This window comes from Coregonus lavaretus (assembly GCF_964263955.1).
Source record: "Coregonus lavaretus genome assembly, chromosome: 35".
Classification (NCBI taxonomy): domain Eukaryota; kingdom Metazoa; phylum Chordata; class Actinopteri; order Salmoniformes; family Salmonidae; genus Coregonus; species Coregonus lavaretus.
This window is the reverse complement of record NC_140022.1, coordinates 8,766,902-8,790,893: the sequence shown is the minus strand read 5'-3', so window position 1 is coordinate 8,790,893 and position 23,992 is coordinate 8,766,902. Positions and strand designations below refer to the sequence as shown.

General features: G+C 47.5%; 1 protein-coding gene across 2 annotated transcripts in view; it reads left to right on the top strand.

Moving 5' to 3' along the window:
* fndc3ba (fibronectin type III domain containing 3Ba) overlaps positions 1–23,992 on the top strand; it is an 86,935-nt gene that overhangs the window by 45,643 nt on the left and 17,300 nt on the right. For both annotated transcript variants that reach the window (XM_084152637.1, XM_084152636.1), the window contains exons 4-13: positions 3,072–3,148; positions 4,607–4,835; positions 6,239–6,407; positions 7,670–7,812; positions 13,168–13,226; positions 20,534–20,679; positions 21,235–21,294; positions 21,415–21,556; positions 22,224–22,277; positions 22,685–22,809. In XM_084152637.1, coding sequence (XP_084008763.1) covers positions 3,072–3,148; positions 4,607–4,835; positions 6,239–6,407; positions 7,670–7,812; positions 13,168–13,226; positions 20,534–20,679; positions 21,235–21,294; positions 21,415–21,556; positions 22,224–22,277; positions 22,685–22,809 — 1,204 coding nt within the window. The remainder of the gene's footprint in view (positions 1–3,071; positions 3,149–4,606; positions 4,836–6,238; positions 6,408–7,669; positions 7,813–13,167; positions 13,227–20,533; positions 20,680–21,234; positions 21,295–21,414; positions 21,557–22,223; positions 22,278–22,684; positions 22,810–23,992) is intronic.

The window sequence follows — 23,992 nt, the reverse complement described above, 5'->3', positions numbered from 1 at the left end:
TGTGCACCTCTGGGGCCCTGCAGCAGCTGTTCCAGACAGCTGTATTGTGAGAAACATCTGATGAAATGTTGCATCATCTCCTGTTGTTGTGTGTGAGAGTGTGTCCTACAGTTTTGAGTGTATTCCATGTGGTAATGGGGAAAGGATGATGCTTAATTATTTTGAAGATGAGATTCTGTTTAATTAGTCTATGGACACGGAGAGAACCAATCTCCTGTAGTGTGTGTTTGTGTGTGTCTGTGTCTGTGTGTGTGGGGGTTCTCTGTATTCTGTCATTCTGTGTGTTGCTCCAAGCCAGATGATGTAACGGTTGCTATGTGGTTTCTAGGGGAAACACTTGAATGTAGAGGTGACAGATTGTATTCTACATCACATCTTCCTGTCTGGGTGGTGATGCCATATACTTGAGACAGGAAATTACCTCATCTCTTGACATCTGACGGAGGAGAGGAGAGAAAGGGAGTGAGCAGTTAATGCTAGTACATATCTGACACCAACTGATCATAATATATTTGAGAATTAACACTACCAACTCAATTGTTACTTTGAATTGATCATTTTTGCTTTTGCTTTTAACCATTTAAAGGGATAATGCACTCAACAGAGTGAAAGGTAACTGCCAAAAAGAATCGAAACACTTGAGGAAATGAGGGATACTAGGTATACTGAACAAAAATATAAACGCAACAATTTAGCAGTACGTCCAAGTGGCCTCACAACCGCAGACCACGTGTATGGCGTTGTGTGGCGTTGTGTGGGTGAGCGGTTTGCTGATGTCAACATTGTGAACAGAATGTACTATGGTGGCGGTGGGGTTATGGTATGGGTAGGCATAAACTACGGACAAAGAACACAATTGCATTTTATCGATGGCTATTTGAATGCACAGAGATACCGTGACGAGATCCTGAGGCCTTGTTGTGCCATTCATCCACGGACATCACATCATGTTTCAGCATGATAATGCACGGCCCTATGTCGCAAGGATCTGTACACAATTCCTGGAAGCTGAAAATGTCTCAGTTCTTACATGGCCTGTATACTCACCAGACATGTAATTAATTGAGCATGTTTGGGATGCTCTGGATCAACATGTACGACAGCGTGTTCCAGTTCCTGCCAATATCCAGCAACTTCGCACAGCCATTGAAGAGGAGTGGGACAACATTCTGCAGGCCACAATCAACAGCCTGATCAACTCTATGCGAAGGAGATGTGTCACACTGCATGAGGAAAATGGTGGTCACACCAGATACTGACTGGTTTTCAGATCCACGCCCCTACTTAAAAAAAATAAAAGTATCTGTGACCAACAGTTGCATATCTGTATTCCCAGTCATGTGAAATCCATAGATCAGGGCCTAATGAATTAATTTCAATTGACTGATTTCCTTATATGAACTGTAACTCAGTAAAAACGTTGAAATTGTTGCATGTTGCGTTTATATTTTTGTTCAGTATATATTGAAAGCATGTGCTTCCACATAGGTGTGGTTCCTGAGTTAATTAAGCAATTAACATCCCATCATGCTTAGGGTCATGTATAAAAATGCTGGGCAGGCCCTTATTTTAGCCATTATTCTGGCTACAATGGCTGTGGCCCCACAGGATGACAATGCCTCCATCCACAGGGCACGAGTGGTCACTGAATGGTTTGATGAGCATGAAAATGATGTAAACCATATGCCATGGCCGTCTCAGTCACCAGATCTCAACCCAATTGAACACTTATGGGAGATTCTGGAGCGGCGCCTTAGACAGAGCTTTCCACCATCATCAACAAAACCCCAAATGATGGAATTTCTCATGGAAGAATGGTGTCGCATCCCTCCAATAGAGTTCCAGACACTTGTAGAATCTATGCCAAGGTGCATTGAAGCTGTTCTGGCTTGTGGTGGCCCACTTTATGTTGGTGTTTCCTGTATTTTGGCAGTTACCTGTATATGCTTGCTTCTACCTTTAGCTTGGCTGTTGTAGATTTTGAACTTCACATGTGGGTTATTTAGTTCATTACAGACCTAAAATAAATAGGAACTTGTTCTCAGGGTTACTCCAAAAATATTGCACACTAAAGAGCCATGTTCTACCCTCTATGTGCGTGTGTGTGGTTGTGTGTGTGTGTGTGTGTGTGTGTGTAGGGGGTTGGGGGGACAAAGAGCGTCTTGTTTTTTGGGGGGGCTTTTGGCCTGTTGGGTCCAGTCTAGGGGGCCATGGATGGGAACACTCTGTTCTGTGTGTGTGTTTAAGTGGTGGAAAGCTGCTGTTTGCTGAGCGAAGAGCACAGATGCTGCAGAGACTGTCTAAACACACGTCTGTTTGCCAAGTGTGCGTGCAATTTATGTGTGTGCGTGAAAATGTGTGTGAATGCGTTTGTGTGTGTGTGTTGGTGTGTGAGTGTATGTTTGTGTTTTCATATGTTATGCTCAATGAACAGCTTCATATCCCCCAGAAAAGAAGAGGGGGAGGAGGGAGGTCAGAGAGGGGGCAAAAAGAGGTCTCTCACTGTGTACTTCTCACCTACTGTGTGTGTTTGTATTTGTGTGTGTGTGGGTTTGTTTGTATGTGTTTGTGTGTGTGTGTGTGTGTGTTTAGTATGATTAACACTGAACCCAGACCTTCCTACAGCAGTCTCTACGGGATACCAATGACTTTACCAGAGAGGGGGGGGGGGGGGGGGATTGAAGAGAGAGAGAGAGAGAGAGAGAGAGAGAGAGAGAGAGAGAGAGAGAGAGAGAGAGAGAGAGAGAGAGAGAGAGAGAGAGAGAGAGAGAGAGAGAGAGAGAGAGAGAGAGAGAGAGAGAGAGAGAGAGAGAGAGAGAGAGAGAGAGAGAGAGAGAGAGAGAGAGAGAGAGAGAGAGAGAGAGAGAGATAGATCACATTAGAAAATTAAACACAAAAATATGTGGATTTTCCTCCATAAGGTTTTTACCTGCTGTTGTTTTGGTGTTTGTGTGTCTGTGACCGAATCCAGGTCTCCTGCTTTATACAAGACCGTGTTAGCCTATGCGCTGCCTTGTCATTACTGCGTGTGTGTGTGTTACAGTGACTGACAGTGTGTATCTTTCGTGCAGGTCCTGCTGAGGTCCCAATGATGTCTCCCAACGGATCAATCCCCCCTATCCACGTCCCCCCAGGATACATCTCCCAGGTAAGCTGTGTTTGTGTGTGATACACTTGCTCTCAACTGAAGCCGCCCAGAGCAGAAAGGAATGTGTTGATTATTTCAGGGTACGTTGTTGGGGGGGGGTGATAGCAGCGAGGCCATTGACTGTGTGTGTTGGGGGGAGGCCACTGACTCTGTTTTGGTTGGGGGAGGCCACTGAGCCAACTGAGAGCGGGAAAAAGTGTCACCCTTGGATAAACACCCACATAGAGAGAGGGGGATGGAAGGAGAGAGAGGGGGATCCTCTGCCAACTAGTTTCTGGTGGGACTTTGGCCTTGTTGTCACATAAACATGTCTGTTTTTCACGTATGGTAAGTTTGTTTTGTATAGAGGATGTGGAGGTCGGATGGGGGAGTCAGGGAGAGTGGCCTGCTATCTTTTCTCCTCTCTCTCTCTCGCTGCCTGCATGTGTGTGTATGTGTGTGTATGTGTGTGTGTGTGTATGTGTGTATGTGTGGTGTGTGTGTATGTGTGTATGTGTGGTGTATGTGTGCATGTGTGTGTGTGTGTGTGTGTGTGTGTGTGTGTGTGTGTGTGTGTGTGTGTGTGTGTGTGTGTGTGTGTGTGTGTGTGTGCGTGTGTGTGTGTGTATATGTGTGAATGTGTATGTGTGTATGTGTGTGTGTGTGTGTGTGTGTGAATGTGTGTGAATGTGTGTGTATGTGTGTGTGTGAATGTGTGTGTATGTGTGTGTGTGTGTGGTGTTTTGTGTCTTATTGTGCTGCTGCAGCACTTGGAAGCGACTCTCACGGGGGAGTGTGTGTTTGCTTACTGATTGGAATGTGTGTGAATGGAATGGAATGTGTGTGTGAGAGAGTGTCTGAATGGGTGGAATTTGTGTGTGTGTCTTAAACTGGATCAAACCCATAGCAATTTGATATAGTGTCTTGGTTTACAAGCTACTGCCCCCCACACACTGCTCTTAATCTGTCAACTGTAGTTACCTGTAAGGGGAATCTACTACCTGGTGATGGTGGTGGTGGGTTTTACAAAACCTGCCATGTTATTTGACCATGGGGAGACCTGCTGTGTGAATACTCCAATGTGGGTTGGATTTAATTGAGTCCAGTGTTTGTGGAGCGGTATTAGATGTGTTCTATTGTGGAATTCTCCAGTAATTATAAGAATTCCTCTCCTCTCCTTCCCCTCCCTCCCCCTCTCCCCCCAACCCAACCCTCCCCTCATCCCATCCCCCTCTCCCCTCCTCTCCTCTCCTCTCCTTCCCCTCTCCTCCCCTTCCCCTCTCCTCCCTCCTCCTCTCCCCTCCACCCCTCCCCTCTTCCATCCCCCTCTCCCCTCTCCTCCCCTTCCCCTCCACCCCTCCCCTCTCCCATCCCCCTCTCCCCCCCTCTCCTCCCCTTCCCCTCTCCTCCCTCTCCCCTCCACCCCTCCCCTCTACCATCCCTCTCCTCCCCTCTCCCATCCCCCTCTCTTCCCCCTAGGTGTTAGAAGACAACACAGGAGTGCGTCGGGTGGTCGTCACCCCCCAGTCTCCTGAATGTTATCCCCCCTCGTACTCCCCCGCTCTCTCCCCCACGCACCACCTCCCTCCCTACCTCACCCATCCCCACTTTATCCCCAACTCTCACTCCTTCTATCCCCCTGTGAGTCCTGGAGACCTTCCCCCGCACCAGTACTACCAACACCATCTCCCACCCATATATGGAGAAGGTAAGATACTCACACCACTGTCTAAGGCATGTCTATGGGCATATGAGATACTGTAGCCTATACTAGAGATATATACCGTGCTTTCGAAAAGTATTCCAACCCCTTGACTTTTTCCACATTTTGTTACGTCACAGCCTTATTCCCCTCATCAATCTACACACAATACCCCATAATGACAAAGCAAAAACAGGTTTTTATAAATTTTAGCAAAGTTATTAAAAATAAAAAGCTGAAATATCACATTTACATAAGTATTCAGACCCTTTACTCAGTACTTTGTTGAAGCACCTTTGGCAGCGATTACAGCCTTGAGTCTTCTTGGGTATGATGCTACAAGCTTGGCACGTCTGTATTTGGGGAGTTTCTCCCATTCTTCTCTGCAGATCCTCTCAAGCTCTGTCAGGTTGGATGGGGAGCGTTGCTGCACAGCTATTTTCAGTTCTCTCTAGAGATGTTCAATCGGGTTCAAGTCCGGACTCTGGCTGGGCCACTCAAGGACATTCAGAGTCTTGTCCCAAAGCCACTCCTGGATTGTCTTGGCTGTGTGCTTAGGGTCGTTTTCCTGTTGGAAGGTGAACCTTCGCCCCAGTCTGAGGTCCTGAGCGCTCTGGAGCAGGTTTACATCAAGGATCTCTCTGTACTTTGCTCCGTTCATCTTTCCCTCGATCCTGACTAGTCTCCTAGGCCCTGCCGCTGAAAAACATCCCCACAGCATGATGCTGCCACCACCATGCTTCACCGTAGGGATGGTGCCTGGTTTCCTCCAGACGTGATGCTTGGCATTCAGGCATCTTGGTTTCATCAGACCAGGCACCATCCCTACAGTGAAGCATGGTGGTGGCAGCATCATGCTGTGGGGATGTTTTTCAGCGGCAAACTCCAAGCGGGCTGTCGTGCCTTTTACTTAGGAGTGGCTTCCGTCTGGCCACTCTACCATAAAGGCCTGATTGGGGGATGCTGCAGAGATGGTTGTCCTTCTGGAAGGTTCTCCCATCTCCACAGAGAAACTCTTGAGCTCTGTCAGAGTGACCATCGTGTGCTTGGTCACCTCCCTGACCAAAGCCCTTCTCCCCCGATTGCTCAGTTTGGCCGGGCGGCCAGCTCTAGGAAGAGTCTTGGTGGTTCCAAACTTCTTCCATTTAAGAATGATGGAGGCCACTGTGTTCTTGAGGACCTTCAATGCTGCAGATATTTTTTGGTACCCTTCCCCAGATCTGTGCCTCGACACAATCCTGTCTTGGAGCTCTACGGACAATTCCTTTGACCTCATGGCTTGGTTTTGTCCACTCAGTGTATATATATACACCTAAACGATATAGCTAACTCCCTCTCTCGTCTTCCTTCTCCTCTCCCTCTCTATTCTCCTCTCCTCCCCCCACCCCCTCCCTCTCTCCATCTCCCAGAGATAATCCCAGTCTATGGTATGTCCAGCTACATTGGTAGAGAGGAGAGCTACAGCAAGCCCCAGCCTAAGAAGATAAAGGAACAGAGACAATTGGAACGACAGAACAGACTCAACTCTCCTCCCTCCTCCCTGTACAAGTCTCTGGGCTCTAGCCACAATGGATACAGGTCAGAGAATAGTCCTGGAGTTAGAGACTAGTTTGACTAGTTAGAGACTACAGATGTACTATCTTCATTTGATCACTCTGTTGTGGCAGAGAATGTTCGTGTATTCACGGTTTAAAAAGGCTTCTAACGTTTGTAATTTTCACTTTAAAATGTCAGACTTTATTTGCCCTAACGAAAAATGTGTCAACCGCGACAATAATGTTCATGAATTATAATCCACATAATCATTCACATTTCCTGTTGCTGTAGGATTGTTTTCCTGCTGTGAGAAACTGGTCAAATTAAGATTGCAGATCTGTAGTTACAGTACTACTTAAACACTAAAGCAATACTAGTTAGAGACTAGAGACTAGTTACTGACTATCTCTACAAGTGTGAAGAGACTAGCCTTATAATTACAGACAAGTTACAGACTAGTTATAGACTAGTTAATAGTTTAGACTAGTTACTAGTTTTACTAGTGATCAACTTGATCTACAAGTCTGAGATCTATAGCCATAATGCATACAGAAGAAACACTATAGACAAGTTACAGACTTTGACCAGACATTGTTTTCCTATGGAAGTTACAGACTTTGACCAGACATTGTTTTCATATGGAAGTTACAGACTTTGACCAGACATTGTTTTCCTATGGAAGTTACAGACTTTGACCAGACATTGTTTTCCTATGGAAGTTACAGACTTTGACCAGACATTGTTTTCCTATGGAAGTTAAAAACTTTGACCAGACATTGTTTTCCTATGGAAGTTACAGACTTTGACCAGACATTGTTTTCCTATGGAAGTTACAAACTTTGACCAGACATTGTTTTCCTATGGAAGTTACAGACTTTGACCAGACATTGTTTTCCTATGGAAGTTACAGACTTTGACCAGACATTGTTTTCCTATGGAAGTTACAGACTTTGACCAGACATTGTTTTCCTATGGAAGTTACAGACTTTGACCAGACATTGTTTTCCTATGGAAGTTACAGACTTTGACCAGACATTGTTTTCCTATGGAAGTTACAGACTTTGACCAGACATTGTTTTCCTATGGAAGTTACAGACTTTGACCAGACATGGTTTTCCTATGGAAGTTACAGACTTTGACCAGACATTGTTTTCCTATGGAAGGATGAAGTTGTCGAAAACACATGCAAACTATTTGAATCTGTATTTTAAGAGTGTTGGGTCTATTTTCATTGTAAAATTCTACTGAGATGCTTTCCATGCAGTTTTTGTCAATAAAGTTTGGTTGTATTTGATTGGTTACAGCGGGAAGAGCCACGTCCCTACGCTGGGGTCGTTGGGGTCAATGGGCGGAGCTAACAGTCCGGGAGGGAAGAAGCCGGAACGACGACAGCTACGGAGCAGCCCAAGGAGCAACGAGCCAGACACACACACACACTCACCGCAAGGTAAACACACACACGCACATGCACACACACACACACACACACACACACACACACACACACACACACACACACACACACACACACAGAGATAAGTGAATACTCTTCAGATGTCTCTCCCTCTTTTCTTCTCAATGAAAGAGAGAAAAAGAGGAATGGATGAATGGTGCCTTACTGAGGTGGAGAGGAGAGGTGGAAAGGGAGGGAGGGGGGAGAGAGGGGGTTGTCTAGGTAACCACATAGCTGAGTCTGTTCCGAGACCTATCGGTTTCTCCCTCTACAATACTGGCCTTGTCTGGGAGAGGGGGGGGTGTAGGATAGGAGAGAGGAGAGGAGAGGTAGTGAGGAGAGGAGTGGAGGTGAGGGGAGTAAGGGGGAGAGAGGGAGGAGAGGGAAGAGGGGTGAGGTACAGTACATATCTGTTGAGTCCTGTTCTCCATGAAGGAACCCTTTGAGCTCTCTTTCACACACACACATCTCTATCTCGCTGGCCTGTGTGCAGAGGTGTTGACAGACAAGCCTGCTGAGAGACACCAGAGTTAATCCCAAAGAAACAGGCCAAACCACCTCTCAGACCCCCGTTTCAGCGCTGGACCAGTCTGGCTGTACAGTCCGGGGTCAGGGGAATGTTCCATTGAGGCCAGGTGTAAGGGGGTTTGTTTGGCTGGATGGTGACATCATGGAAAGAGAGAGAGCCTGATGAGCTTTGATCAACTCAGTATCTTCACACACACACACACACACGTACAGTACATGTCAGTGTATGTCTAGGGGTATCTGTGTCTCTCTGATGGTCTAGCAGGGTCTCAGTTCTGGACTGGAGATCAGGCTGACTCCGCTACAACTAACATACACCTCGTGACAGGGCTTCCTCTAAAACAATCAGAGCATGAGAGAGGGAGAAAGAGAGAGGAGAGTATGATAGATGGACAGGGAAATTAAAAGTGAGAAAAGAGAATATGAGAGCGATTGAAAAGCTAGGAGGTAGACTTAGTGGAGAGAAAGAAAGTAGGGAGAGTGAGAGGGGGATGAGAGACAAAGGAAAGAGAAAATAGATATATAAAAGAATGAGAGAGAACATTCCATCTGTCTAATCTACTGCTTGGCCCTCTGCTTTCAACCAGGAGGATCACACACACACACACACACTGTCTGGAACACCAGACAGGGTTCACACTCACACACAAACACACACCCACGCTGTAGACTTTGCTCTGTGCCCTGCTGGATGTGTGTGTTTGTGTGTCTATTGGCTAATGTCCTCTATTCCAGTAATGTGCTTGGCTACCAGTCAGTCAAGACAGTCAGTAAAGCCCACCGCTCTAAACACAATCAGATGTGCCTCTGTCCTCCATGATGGTTCTACGTCAGCGGTGCAGTTTATCTGTAGAGAACAGCGATTTCAGGAAACTGATGTCCCATGGTAGAGCAATGCCAGCATTGCGGTTTCTCAGTAGAGCTGAGATTTCAGCTGATGTGTCTTTGTCCGCCATGTTGGTTCTACGTCATCAGAACTACAGCACCTTTCTGTAGTTCTAGTGGTGCTTTCAAGACAACTGGGAACTCAGAAAAAAAACGAGGTAAAATCATGAAGTCAGTGGTCTTCAGGTCGGAAAGTTGGAGCTCTAGAAAGATGTCCAAGTTTCCGACTTGGAATTCCAAGTTGGATGACCGTTTTCCCCGAGTTCACAGTTGTCTTGAACGTACTGAAGTCCGAAGTCGGAGAGTTCTGAGTTCACAGTTGTTTTGAACGCGGCATAATTTCTCTGTATAGATTAGTAATTTTATGTAACTGACGTGGCCAGTCCATGTTGTTTAAACTGTAGAATGTGTACGGAGAGGAGAGGAGGAAAGGGAGAGGAGAGGAGAGGAGAGGAGAGGAGAGGAGAGGAGAGGAGAGGAGAGGAGAGGAGAGGAGAGGAGAGGAGAGGAGAGGAGAGGAGAGGAGTTACTTGAAAAAGCGTAAGACTGTGATGTAAGATGATGTCATCCCCTACGAGAGAGAGAGAGTGTGTGCTGTAAGTGCTCGTTTAGTTCATTAACAGATCCGACCCCTGACCTTAGCATGACTCAGGCCTTTTAAAATAAACCGCGTTGTCATAGTGACCCTCAGTAAGTGTGTAAGCTCTCCCACCCTCCATGTTTTTGCTTGTGTTGCCATGGTAATAGGTCCCCCCCACCCCACCACCCTACACCCTAATAAGGGCCTGTTGCCTGCCTGTCTGTCTGTGTCAGCTAGTCCTCTGTGTCAGCTGGTTCAAGGAGTCCAAGTCCAGTCCGACTCAGTCTTATTCTTACAAGTCTCTCTTACACACATCTGCACAATGTTAGCTAGTGCAGAGCCAGATCATCAGGTTATCATTACAGTCAGATTTAGTCAGCTGCTTCACAATGGGAGATATGAATCTTAGCTAGATGAATTAGTGATCTTAGGAACAGTGATCTTAACACCTTTCCTGGGTCGACTGGGTTGAAACGGTACTTCTACCATCTGAGTTCCCAACGCTTCAGCCAACACACACACACACACACACACACACACACACACACACACACACACACACACACACACACACACACACAGGGTTGAAACGGTACTTCTACCATCTGAGTTCCCAACGCTTCAGCCAACACACACACACACACACACACACACACACACACACACACACACACACACACACTGTTGCCTTCCAGGAAGAGTGGCAGAATTGCTGTGTCCCTTGGCACCTCAGTCGTACATCTCTCCTCTATGAAAGTATGGTTGGAGACACACACACACATACTAATCCTCTCTGTAAACCATGGTCTCTGTCCATGAGAACCAAACTTTCACCATGACTACAAACCTTCTCAGACAGGTCTCAACAAGTGTGTGTGTGTGTGTGTGTGTGTGTGTGTGTGTGTGTGGTGTTTACAATTAGGGTTAGAATTAGGATTAGGGTTAGGGGTTAAGGTTAGGGTTAAGGTTAGGGTTATGGGTTAGGGAAAATAGGATTTTGAATGGAAATACATTTTAGGTCCCCACGAGGATAGAAAAACAGGTGTGTGTGTGTGTGTGTTAAGGGGGCCAGCTGTTGAGCAGATGGAATGCTCACTATGCATAGATGAAAACGCTGTGGAACCCTGCAGGCTTCTTCTTCTTCTTCTCTCGCTCTCTCTCTCGTTCTCCTTTTTCTCTCTTTGTCTTTTATCTCTTTCACCCTCTCTACGGTGCCGTGAAAAAGTATTTGCCCCCTTTCACATTTGTTCTACTTTTGCATATTTTTGATACTGAATGTTATCAGATCTTCAACCAAAACCTAGTAGGGAACCTGAGTGAACACATAACACAACAATTACATACTTATTTAATTTATTTCATAAACAAAGTTATGCAACACCCAATGCCCCTGTGTGAAAAAGTAATTGCCTCCTTACACTCAATAACTGGTTGTGCCACCTTTAGCTGCAATGACCCCAACCAAACGCTTCCTGTAGTTGTTGATTGGTCTCTCACGTCGCTGTGGAGGAATTTTGGCCCACTCTTCCATGCAGTAACTGTAACGTAGTGACATTTGTGGGTTTTCAAGTATGAACTGCTTGTTTCAAGTCCTGCCACAAAATCTCAATTGGGATTAGGACTTTGACTAGGCCATTCCAAAACTTCTAATTTGTTGCTTTTTAGCCATTTTCATGTAGGATTGATTTTGTGTTTTGGATCATTGTCTTGCTGCATCACCCAGCTGCGCTTCAGCTTCAGCTCACAGACGGATGGCCTGACATTCTCCTGAGTGTGAGAGGGCAATTACTTTTTCACATGGGGGAATTGGGTGTTGCATAACTTTGTAAATTAAATAAATAAAATAAGTATCGTTTTTTTTTTGTTATTTGTAAACTCAGGTTCCCTTTATCTAATATTAGGTTTTGGTGGAAGATCTGATAACATTCAGTATCAAAAATATGCAAAAATCAGAAAGGGGGCAGATACTTTTTCACAGCACTGTACCTCTCTTTCTTTCTCTCTATATCTCACTCTCTCCTCCATTCCTTCAGTTCATTGTTTCTAGTTTCTAAAAGTCTATTTTTTAATACACACAGACACACTTAGACATATTCACGCAGTCTGACAAGCCCCTTCCCCTGCATCTGCTGCGCCTGCTGATGATGTCACAGAACTGGAACGCTTACAATTAGTGCATTCATCTTAAGATAGCTAGGTGAGACAACAACACATCACGATCGTAAGTACATTTTCCCCCAACAAAGTATTTATCAGCAAAGTCAGTGCTAGTGGGAAAAGAGAAGTGCCTTTATTTTATTTTAGGGGTGGGTGGGCCAAGAGACCAGAGGTGGCGGAACGGAGTGCTCTGGTTGGGATCTAGGGTTTGAGCAGAGCCTTAAGGTAGGGAGGGGCGGTTCCCCTTGCTGCTCAGTAGGCCAGCACCAGGGTCTTGAAGATAACCCCTCATATCCCCTTGCTCTGTACTCCTCCTCTCTGCTTTCCTCACTTTTCTCTCCATCCTGATGAAAATCAATTTTTCTCTTCTCCTCCGCTCCTCTTCTGTGGCCTCATCCCTCTCTCCTCTCCTTCTCTCCTCTGCGTGTGTTTTTGAAATGTTCCTCTCTCTCCTTTCTTTCTGTCTTACTCAGCTTTGGCTTAGACCACTGTCTCTTCTCCCTCCCCCCTCGTCATCCTTCTCTTCCTCCTGTCCTCTGTTGCTCTGTCGTTCTTGGTCTGTCTGTCCTCCGTTATCAAACAAACACATCCAGACAGACAGAGACAGGAGATGTGGTCAGGAGAGATTTCACCTGATGCTACTCTCTCTCTCTCTCTCTCTCTCTCTCTCTCTCTCTCTCTCTCTCTCTCTCTCTCTCTCTCTCTCTCTCTCTCTCTCTCTCTCTCTCTCTCTCTCTCTCTCTCTCTCTGAAACAAAAACAATTTCTGGGTGATTTTGTGAACTCTGCTCTGATGCAGAAAGCAGCTCTGCTCCTGTCTGAAGCAACTCTGGTATAGGGATTACACACACACACACATTACACACTCTGGGGATAAACTTCCATTACACACACACCCCAGCGCTAACCCCGACCCACTCCTAAATCACCCCTAGACATGCTCTGCCACTGGACCTGTGTGTGTTTGTGTGTGTGTGTGTGTGTGTGTGTGTTACTGGAGCCGGCCCGTTTTATGAGCAGACAACAGAACGTAGGGTAGACTGAGGCAGTAATCCAGGTTGGGGTCTGTACATACTGTACATAGTGTATATGACACAGCTCAGCCTGCCCTCTGGTGGTGCTTAGCTGTAATAACACCTTCTCACATAAGAACAGAAACACACACTATTTGGTAATGTTGTGTCTGTTCTCACTCCTCAGATCACGACTCAGAGGCAAAGAGAGTTCAGGAAGTGCTCTCCGCCATCGACAAACCACAGGTCAGTCACACACACACACACACACACACACCTGTACCTAAAGGCTTCTTCCTCCCAGAGCAGTATGTCCTTTGGAGCCCAGAACACCTGCAGTCCCCAACCTGACCACATTGGGGCAGTATTGTATCACTTCATCACACAGGACTAGGGTTGCAAAGCTACTGTTAATTTACCAAAGTTACTGGAAACTTCAGTAATTTTGGTAATTAACAAATCTATGGCAATCTATCGAAACTTCGGTAATTTATACATGAATAACTTTTAAAATATATATATTCATATATAGTATTCATTTTTTATATCTGTGTCCATATTGTCCATGAGTTTCTAGTAGATGGACCATATGGTTCAAGAGAAAATAGCCTAATTAATGAAAAAGCATCTAATTAACAATTGCCTTATTTTCTACTACCTCTGCAACTCTTCCAACTATTGACTATGTTCACAACCGCCACCAGTTTGATGCAAAAACATTGACAACAAATGAAAGTGTGTTAAAAAAATGTAAAGGTTATTTCATGCTGAAACCCTCATATTAAACACCAATGGTATTCACTAAGTTGATGGTTTATATTTAGTATAATGTTTTACAGAGTTGATGGTTTATATTTAGTTTAATGTTTTACAGCTTTATTTTATTTTAGAATCATCTTATTTAATTATTTAATATATTTTACATGTGATAAGGCCACACAGAGACAGAGATAATTACAGACACCTGTGATAATCTGAAGTACCCAAAAGGGACACTAGATATCTTGTGATAGATTACATCAAATCCAGTAATCCATAAAAGTTTCCAGTAACATACCCTCCCTTTGCAACCCTACACAGGATTCTCATGGGTCTCCTGTACAGTATTCATAAAGAACACACTAGTGGAAGAAGTATGAGAGAGAGAGAAGAGAGAGAGTGAGGGGGGAGGGACGGAGGGATGGACGTACGTCATATGTGGCATTCTTCAGTATGTATCTCTGGGATGTGGTTTGTCCCCAGGGCTGATTGGGTATTCAGTGGATGTGGTTTGTCCCTAGGGCAGATTGGGTATTCAGTGGATGTGGTTTGTCCCAGGGCAGATTGGGTATTCAGTGGATGTGGTTTGTCCCCAGGGCAGATTGGGTATTCAGTGGATGTGGTTTGTCCCCAGGGCAGATTGGGTATTCAGTGGATGTGGTTTGTCCCCAGGGCAGATTGGTTATTCAGTGGATGTGGTTTGTCCCCAGGGCAGATTGGGTATTCAGTGGATGTGGTTTGTGCCTAGGGCTGATTGGGTATTCAGTGGATGTGGTTTGTCCCCAGGGCAGATTGGTTATTCAGTGGATGTGGTTTGTCCCTAGGGCTGATTGGGTATTCAGTGGATGTGGTTTGTCCCCAGGGCAGAATGGTTATTCAGTGGATGTGGTTTGTCCCCAGGGCAGATTGGGTATTCAGTGGATGTGGTTTGTCCCCAGGGCAGATTGGGTATTCAGTGGATGTGGTTTGTCCCCAGGGCAGATTGGGTATTCAGTGGATGTGGTTTGTCCCCAGGGCAGATTGGGTATTCAGTGGATATGGTTTGTCCCCAGGGCAGATTGGGTATTCAGTGGATGTGGTTTGTCCCCAGGGCAGATTGGTTATTCAGTGGATGTGGTTTGTCCCCAGGGCAGATTGGGTATTCAGTGGATGTGGTTTGTCCCCAGGGCAGATTGGGTATTCAGTGGATGTGGTTTGTCCCCAGGGCAGATTGGGTATTCAGTGGATGTGGTTTGTCCCAAGGGCAGATTGTTAGGTTGGATGGTGGACTCAGGTGCAGAGACGGACACACGGACAAAGAGAGTAAAATTAGGATGTAGTTTATTCAACGTGTATTGGCAGAGAGAAGTAGTCAGGGTGGAATAGCTTCAGGCTGGGGTAGGAGCTGAGTGGAGTGGAGAGCCAGTAGTCCTGAGAGCTGGATAACGAGGATATCAGGCAACAGAGGAGCAGGTAGCGGCGTGGGAATGGCAGGCAGGCAGGCAGGCAAGCAGGCAGCAGGAACAGACGAGATCACTGGAAGTGTAGGAACGAACTGGCGCTGGAGAGGTGTCCAGCCCGGGTAGATATCTGCTGCTTGATTGGTGCCAATGAGCTGCAGCTTGATGTAACTGCTCTGGTGATAGAATGGCCACGCCCGCTGACCTAGAACCTCTGACTGCACAGCAGGGGGAGACAGACACAAACAACACACACAGGGGAGAAAAGGGAAAGGAACACCAACAGGAACAGGACCAACAGAGCCGGACCGTAACAGTACCCCCCCCTCAACGGGCGCCACCCGGCGACCCACCCGGCTTGTCAGGGTGGTCCCTATGGAAGTCATTCACTAGCTGAGGATCCAGAATAAAACGTCTGGGAATCCAGGACCTCTCCTCGGGACCGTATCCCTCCCAGTCCACCAGGTACTGAAGCCCTCTACCACGCCTTCGGACGTCCAGCAGTCTCCGAACCGTGTAGGCTGGATGGTCGTCAATAATGCGCGGTGGCGGAGGGGGATCCACCGGCGGACACAAAGGACTGGAGGAGACCATCTTCAGCTGGGACACGTGAAATGTAGGATGGACTCTCATGGCCTGGGGAAGCTTCAACCGAACAGCCGAAGGGTTGATGATGGATTCGACCTCAAAAGGACCCAAATACCGGGGCGACAGTTTACGGGAGTCAGTGCGCAGGGGGATGTTGCTGGAGGAGAGCCAGACTCGCTGACCAGGCTGGAACTGGGGAGCGACTACCCTGTGCCTGTCCGCCACTCTCTTGTTGCGCTCTGCTGTCCGTAGAAGGGCCTCACGGGTGTCCACCCACACCTTGCGGCAGCGACGAAGGTTATCCTGAACTGACGGGACGGTTAACTCCTTTTCCTGAGACGGGAACAATGGCGGTTGGTACCCCAAAGCCGCCTCAAATGGTGAGAGGCCCGTGGCAGATGAGGTGAGGGAATTGTGGGCATATTCGACCCACGGGAGATGTTTGGCCCAGGTGGACGGGTTCTGGGATGTCACACAGCGTAGAGCAGCCTCCAGGTCCTGGTTGGTCCTCTCAGTCTGGCCATTGGACTGGGGATGGAACCCTGATGAGAGACTGACAGAGGCACCCAGAGCAGAACAAAACTCCTTCCATACCCGAGAAATGAACTGTGGACCTCTATCGGACACTATGTCCACAGGTATTCCATGGGGACGGAATACATGTAGGACAAAGAGGTCGGCCGTCTCACTGGCAGACGGTAATTTTGGTAATGCAACAAAATGGGCAGATTTAGAGAATCTGTCCACGATGGTGAGTATGGTGTCATTACCCTCAGACATAGGAAGTCCAGTGACGAAGTCCAAGGCCACGTGAGACCAAGGACGACTCGGGACTGGGAGAGGCCGCAGCAGGCCCGAAGGAGCCCGGTGGGAAGCCTTATTTTGGGCACAGATGGAGCAGACCGCCACGTACTCCCGGACGTCAGTCTCGACGGATGGCCACCAAAAGTGCCTCTTCAGTAGCGACAGTGTACGGTTCATACCAGGGTGGCAGGAGAAGCGCGAGGTGTGGATCCAGTTGAGCACTTGCGGCCGCACTGCTGCGGGAACATAGAGAAGGTCGGGGGGGCCATCTGCCGGTCCAGGTTCCGACTCTTGTGCCGATCGGACGAGGGACTCGATTTCCCAGTGAACCGCCGCCACCAAACAGGAAGCGGGCAGAACAGGTTCAGGATTGCTGGAGTCTTCATTGTCTGTAAACTCAGCCAGGTCCAAGTACTCCTCAGGGACTGAAGAGAGGTCTGGGGTTTTGACAGGGGAAGCAGGGGAACCTACCGAGGGCGGAATAGCCGACCCAAGGCAAGCAGAATGGCAGTGAGTGCTCCAACTGTGTATCTTGTGGTTTTGCCAGTCAATATGGGGGTTGTGAAGGCTAAGCCAAGGGAAACCGAGGATAAGGGGGGAGGCCGAGGAGGAGACTACTTTAAACTGGATGGTTTCTTTGTGATTGCCGGACAGCATGAGAGAAACGGGGACAGTTTGGTGGGTGATGTTGGCAAACTGACGGCCGTCTATAGCGGTTACTGTTATAGGCTTAGGCAGGGGCTTAACAGGGATCTCAGCCTGAGTGACCAGGTTAACGTCAACAAAATTATCCTCAGCACCAGAGTCAATGAGAGCAGCTAATGGGAGAGACAGATTCCTGAACTGGACTGTAGCTGGGATAACTAGACGGGGTGCTGTGGGCATTGAGTCAGGTGTAGCACTCGCAAGTACGCCCACTTTTACCCGCGAGCTTTGTCTTTTTGGGCGAACCGGACAGTTAATCAGGAAATGAGTGCGGTCCCCACAGTACATGCACTCACCAACCCGCATGCGCCGTTCCTTTTCGGCAGGGGACAGACGAGCACGGCCCAGCTGCATGGGCTCGTCTAGTTCCGTGGAGGGATCCGCTGAGGTGTGTGGTCGGTGTCCGAGTGGTGGTGTAGCTCGGACTGCAGAAAGCGAGGGAGCCCCGTTAGAGGTGTGGACCCGACCGCCCCGACCGCCCCTCTCCTGTCTCCTCTCCCGTAGCCTGTTGTCTATTCGTGTAGCAAGGGAAACGAGAACATGAAGGTTAGCAGGCTCATCACGAACAGCTAGTTCATCCTTAATTGTGTCACTTAGACCGTTAACAAACGCTCCCTGAAGAGCTTCGTCGTTCCACTTGGAATCGGCTGCCAAGGTCCAAAAATCAATGGCGTATTCCGCCACGCTACCCGTGCCCTGTCGTAGCTTCAATAGTCTCTTTGTGGCGGTTCCGGCATAGTCCGGGTGATCAAACACAACTTTCAATTGAGAGGAAAAATCGTCAAACGACAGGCTGGTAATCTGCTGAGTAGAACAAGCCGCTTCTGCCCACATCAAAGCTTTGCCCCTCATTAACCCCAGTGCGTAATGTACCTTTGAGGATTCCGTGGCGAAAGACAGGGGCTTCTGTTGGAACACCAAGCGGCACTGAAGCAGGAACCCACGGCATTTGTTCAAATCCCCGGTGAAAGGTTCGGGTGCAGTTGTAGGGGGTTCCCGAAGGACAGGAGCGGAAGCCGAGCCTGGAGCCACTGTAGGAGGAACAGGCGGAGGAGAAGCAGAGGGAGAAAGGGTCGTGAGTGTTACCAGGTTAGTTACCTGAGAGGTGAGATGAGATACTTGATCCAACAACTGCTGGTTGTTATCCAATAGAGTCCGGATGAGTTGGTCGTGTTGTCCCAATAGTACTCCTTGTGAATGGAGGGCGTGTTGTACGCCATCACCCGTTGTTTCATGTGGCATCTCTGCTGAGTCCATGTTGGGCCAGTTCGTTCTGTTAGGTTGGATGGTGGACTCAGGTGCAGAGACGGACACACGGACAAAGAGAGTAAAATTAGGATGTAGTTTATTCAACGTGTATTGGCAGAGAGAAGTAGTCAGGGTGGAATAGCTTCAGGCTGGGGTAGGAGCTGAGTGGAGTGGAGAGCCAGTAGTCCTGAGAGCTGGATAACGAGGATATCAGGCAACAGAGGAGCAGGTAGCGGCGTGGGAATGGCAGGCAGGCAGGCAGGCAAGCAGGCAGCAGGAACAGACGAGATCACTGGAAGTGTAGGAACGAACTGGCGCTGGAGAGGTGTCCAGCCCGGGTAGATATCTGCTGCTTGATTGGTGCCAATGAGCTGCAGCTTGATGTAACTGCTCTGGTGATAGAATGGCCACGCCCGCTGACCTAGAACCTCTGACTGCACAGCAGGGGGAGACAGACACAAACAACACACACAGGGGAGAAAAGGGAAAGGAACACCAACAGGAACAGGACCAACAGAGCCGGACCGTAACACAGATTGGTTATTCAGTGGATGTGGTTTGTCCCCAGGGCAGATTGGGTATTCAGTGGATGTGGTTTGTCCCCAGGGCAGATTGGGTATTCAGTGGATGTGGTTTGTCCCCAGGGCAGATTGGGTATTCAGTGGATGTGGTTTGTCCCCAGGGCAGATTGGATATTCAGTGGATGTGGTTTGTCCCCAGGGCAGATTGGGTATTCAGTGGATGTGGTTTGTCCCCAGGGCAGATTGGTTATTCAGTGGATGTGGTTTGTCCCCAGGGCAGATTGGGTATTCAGTGGATGTGGTTTGTCCCCAGGGCAGATTGGGTATTCAGTGGATGTGGTTTGTCCCCAAGGCAGATTGGTTATTCAGTGGATGTGGTTTGTCCCCAGGGCAGATTGGTTGGTTATTCAGTGGATGTGGTTTGTCCCCAGGGCAGATTGGTTATTCAGTGGATGTGGTTTGTCCCCAGGGCAGATTGGGATTTCAGTTGATGTGGTTTGTCCCCAGGGCAGATTGGGTATTCAGTGGATGTGGTTTGTCCCCAGGGCAGATTGGGATTTCAGTTGATGTGGTTTGTCCCCAGGGCAGATTGGGTATTCAGTGGATGTGGTTTGTCCCCAGGGCAGATTGGGTATTCAGTGGATGTGGTTTGTCCCCAGGGCAGATTGGGATTTCAGTTGATGTGGTTTGTCCCCAGGGCAGATTGGGATTTCAGTTGATGTGGTTTGTCCCCAGGGCAGATTGGGTATTCAGTGGATGTGGTTTGTCCCCAGGGCAGATTGGGTATTCAGTGGATGTGGTTTGTCCCCAGGGCAGATTGGGTATTCAGTGGATGTGGTTTGTCCCCAGGGCAGATTGGGATTTCAGTTGATGTGGTTTGTCCCCAGGGCAGATTGGGTATTCAGTTGATGTGGTTTGTCCCCAGGGCAGATTGGGTATTCAGTGGATGTGGTTTGTCCCCAGGGCAGATTGGGTATTCAGTGGATGTGGTTTGTCCCCAGGGCAGATTGGGTATTCAGTGGATGTGGTTTGTCCCCAGGGCAGATTGGGTATTCAGTGGATGTGGTTTGTCCCCAGGGCAGATTGGGTATTCAGTGGATGTGGTTTGTCCCCAGGGCAGATTGGGTATTCAGTGGATGTGGTTTGTCTGGATGAACGACAGCCGGTGTTAAATCACTCCGCTGTGTGTGTGTGTACAAGTGTGTCTTTCTCTGTTGTCTGGGGTTTGGGTAAATGTTTTTGTGTGTCTATTTCTGTGTGTGCGCTTGTGTGTGTGTGTCTGTGTGTGTGTGTGTAGAGACAGTGGTTGATGGGGTGATTGTTTAAGTGCCCAGGGTGTGGGTAAATGTGTCTTCTCCTACTCAGACTGTCATTTCATCAGCACAGCATCCGTGACGGGAATGCACCGGAACATAAACTGATAGGAACTTTGTGTGTGTGTGTTATCTAACGTGTGTGTGTGTGTTATCTAACGTGTGTGTGTGTCCAGGTGTCCAACGTGCACGCGCGGGGTGCTAGGTTGTCCTGGGCTCCCCCGGTTGGGCTGGTGAACCGGTTCAGCAACAGCCAGTCTCTCACATACGAGGTCTCTCTGTCCGACAAGGGACGGGACGGCAAATACAGGCTTATATACAGGTAAAACTCACCTAACTCTGAGCCTGACTAGCAGGTAAAACTCACCTAACTCTGAGCCTGACTAGCAGGTAAAACTCACCTAACTCTGAGCCTGACTAGCAGGTAAAACTCACCTAACTCTGAGCCTGACTAGCAGGTAAAACTCACCTAACTCTGAGCCTGACTAGCAGGTAAAACTCACCTAACTCTGAGCCTGACTTGCACACGTGTGTGTATGATGTGTGTATGAACGTTCCAGACTTTGAAGAACAACTGACGCAAACATAAACATAATAATATGCCATTTAGCAGACGCTTTTATCCAAAGCGACTTACAGTTATGTGTGCATACATTTTTACGAATGGGTGGTCCCAGGGATTGAACCCACTACACTGGCGTTACAAGCGCCATGCTCTACCAATTGAGCTACAGAGGACCACATCTCCCTTTCATCTCAAGTGTAAATAACGTGTGTGTGTGTGTGTGTGTGTGTGTGTGTGTGTCTGTGTGTGTGTGTGTGTGTGTGTGTGTGTGTGTGTGTGTGTGTGTGTGTGTGTGTGTGTGTGTGTGTGTAGTGGAGAGGAGTTGGAGTGTCATCTAAAAGACCTGAGGCCAGCTTCAGACTACCACGTACGGTAAGAACACACACCTTCCGTCAGCAACACACACACACACACACTTTGCACCACTTCTTTACTATTGTGTTAATAAATGTGACTATTAATGTTTCGTGTGTATGTGTGTGTGTGTTTCAGAGTCAGCACGGTGTGTAACTCTAACTTGAGGGGTGTGTGTTCGGAGACGGGGTCGTTCACAACACACAACTGCCCCCCCGACCTGCCCTTTCCCCCCAAACTGTCCCATCGCACCAAGAGCACCCTCACACTGCAGTGGAAGGTACACACACACACACACACACACACACACACACACACACACACACACACACACACACACACACACACACACTTTTAGTTCCTTTCATTGGACGTTCTGATTGTTTAAGCTTGTTCCAAAAGTGTCCACTCATTCCCACCCATCCAGTCTATTTTAGATCCATCAGGGCGAGTGAATGAGTGCACACTTCAGAGACAAGGGGTGAATGAGTGCACACTTCAGAGAGAAGGGGGGTGAATGAGTGCACACTTCAGGGAGGAGGACAGAGAATCAGGGTTCTATTTTGCTCTCAGGGAAGATCTGCTTCCTGGTGTCACTGTCCAATCCTTCTCTATGTCATTCTGAGATGGGGTTCGTCAGGATAGATTGCACCCTCACCCTCACCTCTATATAGATATATTTTTTATGATATTCTGTCTTGGTTGCTGTCACGGCGTAAGGGCAGCGTGGAGAGTGACATCACTCACTCAGACAGGATATGAGGTCACACTAATGAAAACACACAGGTCATTTCCTCTCTGTGACAGCCCCAGTTCATCCTCCTCTCCTCATTACACATAGACGTAGCGCGCACACGCACCATACGCATACACAAACACACACACACACACACACACACACACACACGCTCCAGACAGTCCTATTTATTCCTCTCTTCTCTCTCCAGCCTCCGATTGACAACGGATCCAAAATCACAAACTACCTTCTGGAGTGGGACGAGGTACTATACACACTCCTATTGGATAATATACCATCTATTTCAAACGTACATGAAATACATAAAATACTCTCTCTCTCTTTCTCTCCTCTCTCTCTCTCTCTCTCTCTCTCTCTCTCTCTCTCTCTCTCTCCTCTCTCTCCTCTCTCTCCTCTCTCTCCTCTCTCTCTCTCTCTCCTCTCCCCTCTCTCTCTCTCTAAATGAATATGAAAAGGCAGTCTTCATATGGCTCTGTTCAAGATTTGTATTATTAGATCATGATGTCAAGTTGGTGTGTCCTTGGCTTCCCAGAACAGCGCCTGACAAATAAATTATATTACTATTGTTATTATTATTATTATTATTATTGTTATTATTGCAGTCTCTCTCCCTCCTCCTCCCCTCTCATCCACATCTCCTCTCCTCCATAGGGAAAGAAGAACAGTGTATTTAGAGAATGTTACTTTGGGAGCCAGAGACACTGTAAGCTGACCAGACTGTGTCCTGCTGTGGGCTACACCTTCAGAGTGGCTGCTCACAACGACATAGGCACCAGGTAGGTGTTATAATGCTACATATACATGACAGAACACTATATAGGCACCAGGTAGGTGTTATAATGCTACTTGTAAACTGGGTGGTTCGAGCCCTGAATGCTGATTGGCTTAAAGCTGTGGTATCAGACAGTATGCCATGGGTATGACAAAACAGCTCTAATTACGTTGGTAACCAGTTTATAATAGCAATAAGTCACCTCGGGGGTTTGTGATATATGGCCAATAAACCACGGCTAAGGGCTGTATCCAGGGACTCTGCGTTGCGTCGTGCATAAGAACAGCCCTTAGCCGTGGTATATTGGCCATATACCACACCCCCTCGGGCCTTATTGCTTAAATATACGTGACATAACACTACATAGGCACCAGGTATGGGTGTTATAGCACTACATATGCATGGCATAACACTACATTGCACAAGGTAGGTGACATCTTCCACTTTCCCTCTCTCTGTTTCTATCATTCTGTCTATATCTATCTTTCTCGTTGTCTCGATCTCTCTTCTCCTGGCTCTCTCAGTCTCTTTCCTCCTCTATATCTTTCTATGTCTCTATCAATCTCTCTGTCGTTCTCTCTCTATCTATCTCCAACCCTCTCTTCCACCTGGCTTCTGCTCTGTTACTCTCTGTCATCCTCTCTGTCATTTTGACCTTCACTCTTCCCATCTGTTGCACCCTCACCATCTATCTCTCTCTGTCGCTCTGTCTCTCTCTGTCTCTCTTTCTCTCTCTCTCTGTCTCGCTCTCTCTTGCTCTCTCTCTTGCTCTCTCTGTCTCTTTCTCCCTTTCTTTCTTTCTCTCTCTCTCTCTTTCTCCCTTTCTTTCTTTCTTTCTTTCTTTCTTTCTTTCTTTCTTTCTTTCTTTCTTTCTTTCTTTCTTTCTTTCTTTCTTTCTCTCTCTCTCTCTCTCTCTCTCTCTCTCTCTCTCTCTCTCTCTCTCTCTCTCTCTCTCTCTCTCTCTCTCTCTCTCTCTCTCTCTCTCAATTCAATACAATTCAGTTTGCTTTATTGACATGACGTAACAATGTACATATTGCCAAAGCTTACTTTGGATATTTACAATATTAACATAATTAAATTAATAATAATCAATATTGTCAACGGGACAACAGTAACAACAATAACCAAGGGTCAAAATAACCATTGAACAATAACAATATAGAGGACAAGTGCAGGTTGGTTGG